Here is an 11,842-nt window from a genome sequence, read left to right as displayed (position 1 = left end):
TTAAGCACAAGTAACGAATGTCTTATAGAGCGATATATTATTCCTCTCCGAGGCAAATGACCGTTGCTTTAAGGAACCAACAGCCGTTGAAATGTTACTGGGTACCAAGATACCCCGAAGGGAACAAAAATCTACCACGCCCACTTCGTTGTTCCTGGGTAGCGTTAAGAGTAGATTAAGCAGATTTTACATTCATCACAATTAATTTTACGAAATTTTTTGGCTTCTAAAAACTTCAAACGAAGATTTCTCTATGAAATATTGATTTCCGGCAAATGGTCCCTTTGAGACTTTTGTTTAGCTCGACGAGTAGAATCGACTAAGCCAATAAAAAAATTTGACATTGAAAATGACCTTGAAAGTTAATTTTGCGGCACCATGTTTATGATGCAATGTTGGCTATCTCGACGAGTAGAATCGACTGGCGAAAGCTTGACCAATAATTTTTCCCCACCCTGTACATCGAGGGAAAACTAACGCTCAACGGAGACCTTATTAGACCTCGTATGGTGATGGGAAATAACTGCGTGGCGTTCATGTTCGATGAGATTCGCTACGAACTTGACGGCGTGGAGATTGATCGCAACAGAAACGTTGGAACGACTTCGACACTCAAAAACTATACACTGTTAACACTCGACAGAGGCGTAACCCTGGGTAATTCCAGTTGGGATACGTATTATAGTGATAATGCAGATGGATACTTTAATTTTTGTGTACCGCTCTCCATGTTACTGGGATTTTGCGAAGATTACAAACGCGTGGTGATCAACGCTCGTCATGAACTGATTCTGATACGATGGCGCAACGATAACAATAGTCTGCTGGGAAATCCCGCGCTGGCGCCTGTGATCGACATATTCAAGATACAATGGCGAATGCCGCACGTGTTATTGAACGAGATAAATAAGTTGTCGATGCTGCGTGCTTTGGAGAGTGGACGATACCTCACCATGGGTTTTCGATCGTGGGACCTGTACGAGTATCCGCTGTTACAGAGCACGACCAAGCATTCGTGGGCGATTAAGACCGCAACTCAGCTTGAGAAGCCGCGATACGTCATCTTTGCTTTGCAGACAGGCCGGAAGAACGTCATGTCCGAGGACATTACCATATTCGGCGACTGCAAACTAACCAACGTGAAACTGTATCTCGACTCGGAATTTTATCCATACGATGACTTGAATGTGGATTTCGAGAAGAACAAAGCCGCCATCCTTTACGACATGTATTCACGTTTCCGTAAGGCTTATTATAACTGCAATTGCGCCGAGGTATACTTGACTCCACCCAACTTTCTTCTTCGCGAACCTTTCGTGGTTATCGATTGTTCGCGACAGAATGAGTCTGTCAAGGGTGCCACCGTGGATGTGTGATTGGAATTTGAGTGCAAGGAGAATGTACCGCCAAATACAACGGCCTACTGTCTCATCATACACGATCGCGTGGTCGAATACAGCTCGTTGACTAACGTTGTACGCAGAGTCACCTAAACATGGCAACATCGCGATCTCCATTATATAAAAAACAGCCGCATCGAGAACGATTGTAGTTGACGCGTTGATACCACAACCAGTCATGTCCGTACCGCCGTTTGTGGATCTGCAAGGCTTTATCATCGGCGGAAACTTTGTCGTGAAGGAGGTTGCCGTGCTGAGAAATGGAAATATTCTCTCTCACTATATCTTTGGACCCTGCGTGCCATGGTACAGTCTCAACAAGGTGGAGAGACGTTGTGCATTCTGGCTGATGGCGAATCATCACGGATTACAATGGGACGATGGAACGATTCCGTATCGATGGGCTAAAGATCTGATTACAAAGGCGGTGACGGACGAAGCATCATATACCATCGTATACGTCAAGGGACGCGAAAAACGCGAATGGCTGCGGAATCTGCTCCTGGATGACGACGATATCTACATCGAGACTATCGACGCTCACTACGAAGACGTACCATCTTTGAATAAGCTGGACGTTACGCATACTTTGCGTTGTAACAAACATGTAACCAAGTGTGCTTTGCAAAATGTATTTAAACTGTTTAATTGGTGGTCTTACCATAGGAAATAAAATATGTTTTTATGAAACACAATTCTTCTTATTTCCCCTATCCCCTCCCCCTCCTTATAATTGGTTGAAGAATCGAACACGTTCGTGCACGTTCAGTATTGCGTCAACCCGAATTCCATATGTAAGCAGCGCTGACATCGGCGCTTAAAAATGTTTAGATAATCCCCTCTCCTTATAATTAGTTGAAGAATCGAACATGTTCATGCACGTTCAGTATTGCGTCAACCTCAGTGCGTACAAAACCTAACCAGCAGCAGCAATGAACTCCATTGAGGGAAGCAGCATGAACTATTACGTTCCGCTTCAGGACGCCGAAACTCCACCGAAGAAATGTATCAGGTACGTTTAAGAATCTTCTCTTTTGTCTTTTGGTTTTTTTAATTTATAGAGAAAGTATTTTTTATTCATGATTTTTTTCTCACAGCGTTTTACCTGCACGTCGTGCAGTTCGTATACTGAACAGCCGATACGCACTGACGGCTACGGGATATAAGTACCTGGTCATCGGCATTAACGTCGGTCCACCGAGCTACGTCGAGATTGAGATAGGAGATCATCGAGGAAACGAGCTGATCCTGTCTCTCGAAACGTGGAAGGGACTCTACGAACAACGATGGAACATACAGAACCATCTCTGCAAGGATGTTCGCGACCGTCCTCTCACTGTTGGACCGTTGACGGTGCGATTCAGTGAGAGTCCAGTGTGTGATACCAACTCGTGTGTTTGGATTCGTCCGACGTACGTTTGATGATGACCGAATCGACGTTCTTCGCCATGATTAACCTGGACCGCTGCATCGAGCTGATGTTCGACGGCTTGAACCGTTTGGTCGAAAAGGTCGACACAAAGTTCGTACGATTTTCGAATATCGCGTCCGCCGAGACTAAGGATGCGTCGAACGCCATACGCGCCAGCGCATGCTTCAACGCCAATAACATTATAGATTGTGAGCTGTTGGCTCTGGTTTTTAGTAAACCATTGTAAAAAAACAGATACAATAAAGAAATACTGTTCCAGGCATAAAGCGTACTATTCTTTTCCTCACGCTCATTTCCCTCACGCACTCGAGTATCCTCTACGAGGCGCTTCGCCCTTAACTTGTCGCATCGAAACGTAAATATTTTTTTCTCTAGATCGTTCTCGAAAAGGCTGCATCTTCTAGTTTCGTAGACAATGTATAGTTGTATGGGGATGAAATACGTGTATATGTGCGTGTTGTGTAACCGAAAAGCGTCACGTTACGCCAGCTCTAGAGCTCTAGACTTTTAGCAGTTTTATTACTTCAACACTTAACCATTGCACATCTAGCCTAAATCGAAAGCGTCACGTTACGCCAGCTCTGGAGCTCTTGAATTTTAGAGTTTTACTACCTAAACACTTATCTTAATGTTAACCATTGCATGTTGCAATCCCTACTCTTCTTCTTTTCTACGGGCTACAGACGAAAGATTTTTTTCCGTTCAGTCAGTTGATCTTTGGTCGCGAGTAGTGCAAGTTTGTCATAAGAGAAGTGCAAGTGCGTAACAAACAATGGAGTTCCTTCACATTTAGGATTTTATCAATATTGAAGAGGCTCGATGGACGAAGTGGGAAAGGAGGATGTAGCGTATAGAGAATGAGTGTATCGATGAATTGTGGACGCGCCCGGACGTCATAGAGGACATATTCCATTTGCGCAATCTGTATGGAGAGGACGAGTGGGCTCCAGAAAATTGGGACGAATGGGATATCGGTGAGTAATTTATTTTATTTTTTCTTTTTTACATAGTATTGTAGGATTAAGATTTAGAATAGGATTCATGCGTTTATATTTTAAGGATTTTATTGTAAGAAGATATAGTTTGTGTTACGATTTTGATAGTTGTGTTTTGACTCAGTGAGTAGGAGAGTCAGTTAGCGAGCGGCGTGCGAAGAAGCGAGTCGCATGGCGTCTAGAGAACAGTCGCGTTGTGCGAACGGAATCATTTTTATTTTACCAAAGACAGTATCGAGATTTACGTTAGTGCACCTACGGCACCCCTGTATATTATTTTGAGTGGTTCTAGCAATAAAGGCCCACTATCATTAACAGTGCGTCAGAATTCTATTACCATCTCCACAGTATTATATAACTGCGTTCGAATAGTAAAATATAAATCGGGATTAATAATATTGTTACAGAACCTATAGTTGCGAACAAGAGGAAGAGATGTGAAGAGGAGAAGGATATGTTAGTGGAGCAGATGGACAAACGCCTACGAATAGATGAAGACAGCGATATCGGTTTTTTTTTAATTTTTTTACTTTTTTCTTTTCAACTGCATTTATTTATGAATAAGTGTAATAAACGTCTTTTATTCTTTTTTCAGAAATAATATATGATAACAAACGCGCGCGAGTGGATGACGACGACGATGATGTCGGTACGTATTTGTTTATTTACTTTTTCGTTTATATACTTAATTTTTTTTATTTTAAAGTAACTAATAAATTTTTTGTAAATTGTTTCAGTATTCCTCTGCAAACGAGTGAGATTCGCGGAGGAAGAGGAGCGGGACGATGAGGAGAGTGAGGACGAAGGGTTGGACGAGGAGAGCGAGGAAGAGAAGGAAGAGGACGAAGACGAAGAGAGCGAGGAAGAGGACGAAGACGAAGAGGACGAAGAGGAAGAAGAAGAGGAAGAGAGCGAGGATGACATACGTGAGTATTTTTTGTTTTTTCAACTGCGTTCTGTTACGATCGATTATTATTAATAAATGACTTTTTTGTTCCTTTTTCAGAAATTGTATTCGTAGCGGAAGACAAGAAGGAATAGGGGACAGTGATGCAAACTTCGTACTTCTAGCACCATCGGTGCTGCACCACGGTGCACACGCAACAAGCGTGAATCCGTGTCCGTGTGCGCTCCGCGCTCGGCGGCGGTTCGGCTGAACTCGGCTCTGCTTCGGACATTCCATGAAGTGAGCCACGCGCTTCTTGTTGTGTGTTGTAATATTAATATTAATATTAATTTATTAATATTAACAATGAAAGATTATTCGACCATTGATTGACAAGCTCACTTTATTTATTAATGTGACGTTTCGACCAAGGTTTCTGGTCCTTATCAAACCATGTGTAGATTACATTAATAGTTTCGTCAACAATATTTGAAATATGGACGCATTGTGGGCGCAAAAGTCGTTGATTTCAAACTGAAAACCAAACCACATATTCAATGAACTATTATAATATCTATACACATTAAAATCCTGTACTTACAATTACACGTCACTAATTAAAAACACAGTAAATCAATTCATTTTTAAAACACTAAGTCGATTTGTAGAGTTCACAGCAACTAAACCTCATGGGACAACGGCTCACGTAATAATGATATCGCGTGGAGGAAAACATATTTTCAAGCTCGTCTAATGATCGAATCGTAAACACCAGAAAGGCTGTCAGTGTCCTTTTGTAGATTAACCGGTCTATCTTGCTTTTTAATAAAGTACATCTCGGTTATCTCTCTTCTTCTGTTGAATGCATCGCGATGTAAAACGTAATAATATTAATATTATTATTAATTTATTTTATAGTCTTTAGAAAACTATACACACACAAGCCGTAAACTTATATATATATTGTATATGTATATAAGTTTACGGCTTGTGTGTGTATAGTTTTCTAAAGACTATAAAATAAATTAATAACAATATTAATATTAATATTACAACACGCAACAAGAAGCGCGTGGCTCACTTCATGGAATGTCCGAAGCAGAGCCGAGTTCAGCCGAACCGCCGCCGAACGCGGAGCGCACACGGACACGGATTCGCGCTTGTTGCGTGTGCACCGTGGTGCAGCACCGATGGTGCTAGAAGTACGAAGTTTGCATCACTGATAGGGGAACGATATTAGTTTATATAACTTTTATTTTATTATTTTAATACTTTTATTACTATTAATATTAGGTTATATAACTTTTATTTTATTATTATTACTATTATTACTATTTCTTATTCTATTATACCTATTTCTTAATATAGTATATTATTACTATTACTATTTTACACTATGTATTCTTATATTGAAATACATATTCAATTTTCAAACTACATATTCATTACTATTTTTACTCTGTATTCTTCTAGTTATTACATATATTTTATTATTCTATTATATTATACCTATTTCTTATTATTTTATATTACTATTACTATTATCTTTTTTCTATATATTTTATATTATGTATTCTTATAGTCATTGGATTTATATATTTTAATACATTTTACATATTATATCTAGTTCTTACAAATAAATCTATTTCTTATAAATGCTCTTCTTTTATTTTCTTCCTTTTTCCACTCCTTCACTCCACTCGCCATTGTCACTAAACATAAAAACAAATATATATTTATTAGTTATAGTTATTTATTAGTTAGTGTATTATATTGAAAGTAGATCTTTTTTTCTTTTATTTTGTAAATTTTAAAACTTACGTGGCGTTATAGCAGGAGAGATCACCGCTCCAAACGAACCCCTTCTTTTTCCTCCCTCTCTTCCACCTCCTCCTCTTCCCCATCCTCCGGCTCCATGCAGCTTGCGCAGACCCCCTCCTTGACCGCAGAGGACCCTCGTGAGCGCGGTCTACGTGCAAGCGGCTGGCCCCTTCTGTAATATAAATATTTTAAATTCAGGATTACATGATCGGCTTTTCCGTAATATACATTTTCTTTATTTACTATTACATACCTGTTTCTCGCTGCTCTTCCATCCGCAATGTGAGCGTATCCGTGACTGATGAGTGCTTGCGTCGCGTTGGTCCGCGACACTTCTCCTCACCAGTGTTCGATAGTTCATTCTATTTGTTCCATAGTTTATTATATTTCGGAGCACGTGCTGTTGTTCCATTGTTCATTATATTTCGGAGCACTTGCACGTGATAGTTGTCCTCAACAGTGCCCGATTAAGCGAATGCACCGATTGTTTAGTGTTTTTTTATATTTCGGGGCAATTGCACATCTTTTCTCCGCACTTTATACATTTACGTACTATACGTAGAATGCCATGGTGTATTAACTGATACTTCCGTAGCACCCAGGGATCGTTGTATTTGTCATAGATCCACGAATCATCAGTCCAATCAATTTTCAAATCCGAGAAGTTGTAATACGGATAGGTTATCAACATATCGCATAAACTGTACCAGTTTCTCATCATTAACAGTTCGAAACACCTCCCGGAACCTGCAGGACCCAGAACATTCATTATTACATCGCTATAACCTGTGTACAGGCCTGGTTCTTTTGAATGCCGTTCACCCTGAATAAGTCCTTGTCTGACGCGGCGTTCATTCGTACCGCGTATACCGCGTTCTCGATCGCACAGAAACTGCACCACTGATATGCGTTGCCACCTCCGGAACTCGGGATGTTCTTCTATCACCCAGGTCGCCATACTGCCACTTGCGATTACCACTTTCAATGTTCAATGTTTTTTAATTGCTCACTGCGTGCATATCGGGCACATGTTACGCGGGAAAATCACATATAATGCGGAGCGGCAATTTGTACACCAGCGACCACGTATTCCATCCCAGGTGTCTACTTCGTGTCTTCGCATAATGTACACTACAGGTCCAAGGTCTACATTCGCTGTGCTGATTGCACATGACATGCACAAATCTGTAGGCCCACTCGTTGAATAATAACAGTATATGACGCAGACACTGGTGTGTGAAGAAAGGGTTATTCGTTGGGAATCGGATATTATTCTATGGGTTTCTTCTTCGACCGCTTTTTCACTGCTATGATACGCACTCTTGTCTGATAATACACTTTCTTCGTCACTATCTTCATCACTATCCATTAAGAGGCGATCGCGGGCGGCACGGTTCTCCATATCGTCCATATCGATGTCATTGTCAAAGTTGAAATCATCGTCAGATTCGGAATCGATTTCCATGTTTTGCACACATAAATTCGTTTTGCGTGCACAGAACTTTTCTCACTGAAAACTTTCGGGAAACTTTTCTGGAGCACTCGCAACCAACTGTGATGCTAAACCTTTTTCCGTTTGATTATATGATATCGGTACCATATCTCCGTCTCTTTCCACCCTGCAGCCGAATATTAGCCCTTGAGAAATAAACTTCTCTAATACAAGTGACCGCTTATTTCCAAACGTGACGCCTCTCTTTCCGACCGCATCACCCTCGAGAAATAAACTTCTCTAAACAGTCCCATTCCTAGATCTGTATATCGCCTCTTCTCAATTGCTCATTGACAGCAGCCGGGTATCGGCGCTAGAAAATAAATTTTTATCTATAAAACAGTTCCACGGTTCCTAGATATATGTTTACATAAACACCCTCGACCGCGGAAGACACTTGAAAAGACCCATACACCCCCCCCCCCCGCGTGACGCTATACCCTCGCGCCGCGGAGATACCCCCCCTCTCCCGCTCCGCCCTCGGAGCTCCCGAGTTAGAACCCCTGTATATTCTCTACTGATTTAATCTCGGCAACCAGGAGAAGTATCAAGTTCAATCATGAAGCAAAATATTCTGGATACTCTGTGTTACTATGATAACCGCATTAGAATTATACAATTACTGTATGTGTGTTTATTAAAGGGAGAGACAGCATCGAAGTCGTGACGCTATCGCTTTTTTATACTCGAATGCGTTTTTTGCTTTAATCTCGGCAACCAGGAGAGGTATCGTGTTCAATCAAAAAGCAAAATATTCTGTATACTCTGTGTTACTATGTTAACGGCATTAGAAGTTTACAAGTAATGTATATTTGTTTATTAAAGCGAGGGAGCGCGTCGGAGTCGTGACGCTATCGCTTTTTTATACTGGCATGCGTTTTTTGCTTTAATCTCGGCAACTAGGAGAGATATCGAGTTTAATCAAGAAGCAGAATATTCTGCATACTCTGTGCTACTATGATAACCGCTTTAGAATTGTACAATTACTGTATGTGTGTTTATTAAAGCGAGAGAGAGCGTCGGAATCGTGACGTTATCGCTTTCCGTTTTAATACTCTACTGCATCTTTGGCTTTAATCTCGGAAACCACTACAGATATCGACATCATTTGAAAAGTAATATATTCTGCATACTCTTTGCTGATGTGATAGCTGCATTAGAAGTTTACAAGTAATGTATGTTTGGTTATTAAAGCGAGAGAGCGCGTTGACGTCATTACGCTATCGCTTTTTAATACTCGCATGCGTTTTGTGCTGAAATCTCGGCAATCAGGAGACATATAAAGTTCATTGAAAAAGCACAGTATTCTCCATAGTCTGTAGTAAAAGGATAGCCTCATTAGAATGTTAGGAAAACTATATCTTTGTTTACTAAAGCGAGAGAGTGCGTCGAAGTCGTGACGCTATCGCCTTTTTATACTCGCATACGGTTTTTGCTAAAATCTCGGCAATCAGGAGAGATATCAAGTTCATTGAAAAAGCACAATATTCTCCACAGTCTGTAGTAAAAAGAGAGCCTCATTAGAATTTTAGGAAAACTATATCTTCCTTTCCTAAAGCGTGGAGCGCGTCGAAGTCGTGACGCTATCTCTTTCCCGCCTATTTTATTCTCCAATGCATTGTTTGGTGACATCTCGGCAACCAGGAAAGATATCGATGTCATTTAAAACGCATAATATTCTGCATAGGCTGTAGCAAAATAACTTTATGCATTTGATTATACATCAGGTTAGGTAGACGAACGCATACTTATTTAATTCGCAACTACAATTGTTAGTGCATAATTAATTTGTTTCTAAGCAAAAATTAATATATTTGAAAAATTACAAAAGTTGTTAACTATACGTAAATTATGCATTTCGCATAAATGAATTATCATTTTATCATAAAAACCTTTATTATTATTATACATATGTATGTAATATGTGACAAAACACTGACAAAACAATTTTATGGTATTTTATACTTCCTACAAGGAGGTATTCACAGTTTTCGAAAATGTCAAATTTACGATTTATATTTACAATTTACCCTTACCTTACCTGTTATTTTGTAAAACAATTTGGTAAAAAAATTAAAACCATCAAATGTCAAATCCAACCATGTATAATAATAGTATGGTAAGCATGAAAATGCACAATAATACAATTTTTTAAAGGAAATATAATGATTACAAAACTAATTATGTTCTTAATAATTATTAAAATTATTACTTTTTATATTTTGTATTTTTATGTTTCCTTGGTATGATATTATACTAAGTTTTAAATATGACATTATAGTTTTATATTCTCTTTCCTTTATATTGTATTAAATGAAAATGTTAACTTTATAATTCTAATGATAATCATTTTCTGAAGATAACATTATATGGTAACTTATTGAGTGGGTATATTAATATTATATGGTAAGTATTATTGAAAGTTGGTAACTGTGTCGGTAAGTGTTATTACAATTGGTAACCTAGTTCCGACTGCTAAGTTAGAAACACGTGATAACCCAAGGGTCGATAACTTATCCTAAAAATTCGGTATATGAATAACAATTAAAAACTGAAAAAAATTAATATGTGTGGATGTCGTGAGACTTCACACGCGTGATGACAGTCGATCCGCCGCGATAGCGGTAACGAATATATGCAATCTTTGCAGGGCATTACAATGGAAGTAAAATCCTTTTTGTTCCAATGTGATATCTCGCTTCGTTTCCGAGATATCAGCTTTAAAAGATACTCTTTATTTCCCTGCGAGAGAAAGAGAAGGATGCCAAACGTCGTCGCGTGATGAAAATCGATCCGCCACGATATCATAAGCGGAAGTCGTTAATCCACGCAGAGAATATTTTCAGAAACTATGTCCTCTTTGAACGGGGGCGATATCTATTTTCGTTTCCGAGATATGTGCCTTAAAGTGCGATGTATCTTTTCGTGCGAGAGGGAGAAGGACAATAAACGATGTCGCGTATTGAAATTCGATCCACCGCGATATCGACACTGAAACTGAACAATCTTTGCACGGCATTATTTAACAAAATCAAAATTGATTAAATAAGTCCTCGAAGTATCTAATCATATACATGTACGATTACCTCAGGGACAGTCCTGAATGAATTTAAAATATTGAGGACAGCCCTGAAAGTAATCTTGTGTCTCCGAAGTAATCATATAATCACTGTAGACCACATTTGGTCTCCGAACTAATCGACTAGTATATATAAAATATGGTTTATAGTTAAACACTTGTAGTGTTATTTATTTAAAAAATATAGCAATAAGGGCAGTGTGGAAGCATATCATCTGTTACTAAATTGTTGTTTTTGTCGCTGTTTATTAAATGTAGTAAATTTACCGTCTCTCTCATTTAATGCATAGAATACATAGAATGCATAGTGTTATATCCTGTAAGTAAATTGTATTTTTGGATACTATTGTTTAGTTCATGATAGAAACCAAGAAAATTTTATTTAAAAATACAGGATCCTCTTTACTATTTATTATTGTTACATTTTCGAAAAATTGAATAAAATGTAAATTAATGAAATTTATGTAAAATAAAAGATAAAAAGGCGGATTTGTCATGTTTTTATTTCATTTTTTGTATTTATTTTTATTTCGTCGTCAAAATCGCCAATTCACCAACAAATGTCGTCAAAGTATACAAGTGTACTGAAAGTAGCCAATTGACCGATAACGTTATTTTGACGACCGTCGTCAAAATATCCGATTGACCGGTAAACATTGTGACGACCGTCGTCAAAGTAGCCAGAAGTCGTCAAAGTAGCCAATTCTTGCCTAAATTTGTCGTCAAAGTATACGATT

The 11,842-nt window shown here is 38.9% G+C and overlaps 1 protein-coding gene across 1 annotated transcript; it reads left to right on the top strand.

Moving 5' to 3' along the window:
* Positions 1–512: 512 nt before the first annotated feature.
* On the top strand, positions 513–1,376 carry LOC113561949. Its single transcript, XM_026969626.1, has one exon. It carries the CDS (start codon positions 513–515, stop codon positions 1,374–1,376), a length of 864 nt encoding a protein of 287 aa, XP_026825427.1.
* Positions 1,377–11,842: the final 10,466 nt, after the last annotated feature.

Source organism: Ooceraea biroi, chromosome 5, assembly GCF_003672135.1.
Source record: "Ooceraea biroi isolate clonal line C1 chromosome 5, Obir_v5.4, whole genome shotgun sequence".
Classification (NCBI taxonomy): domain Eukaryota; kingdom Metazoa; phylum Arthropoda; class Insecta; order Hymenoptera; family Formicidae; genus Ooceraea; species Ooceraea biroi.
Note: the sequence above shows the minus strand (reverse complement) of the source record. Positions and strands in the feature narration are given on the sequence as shown.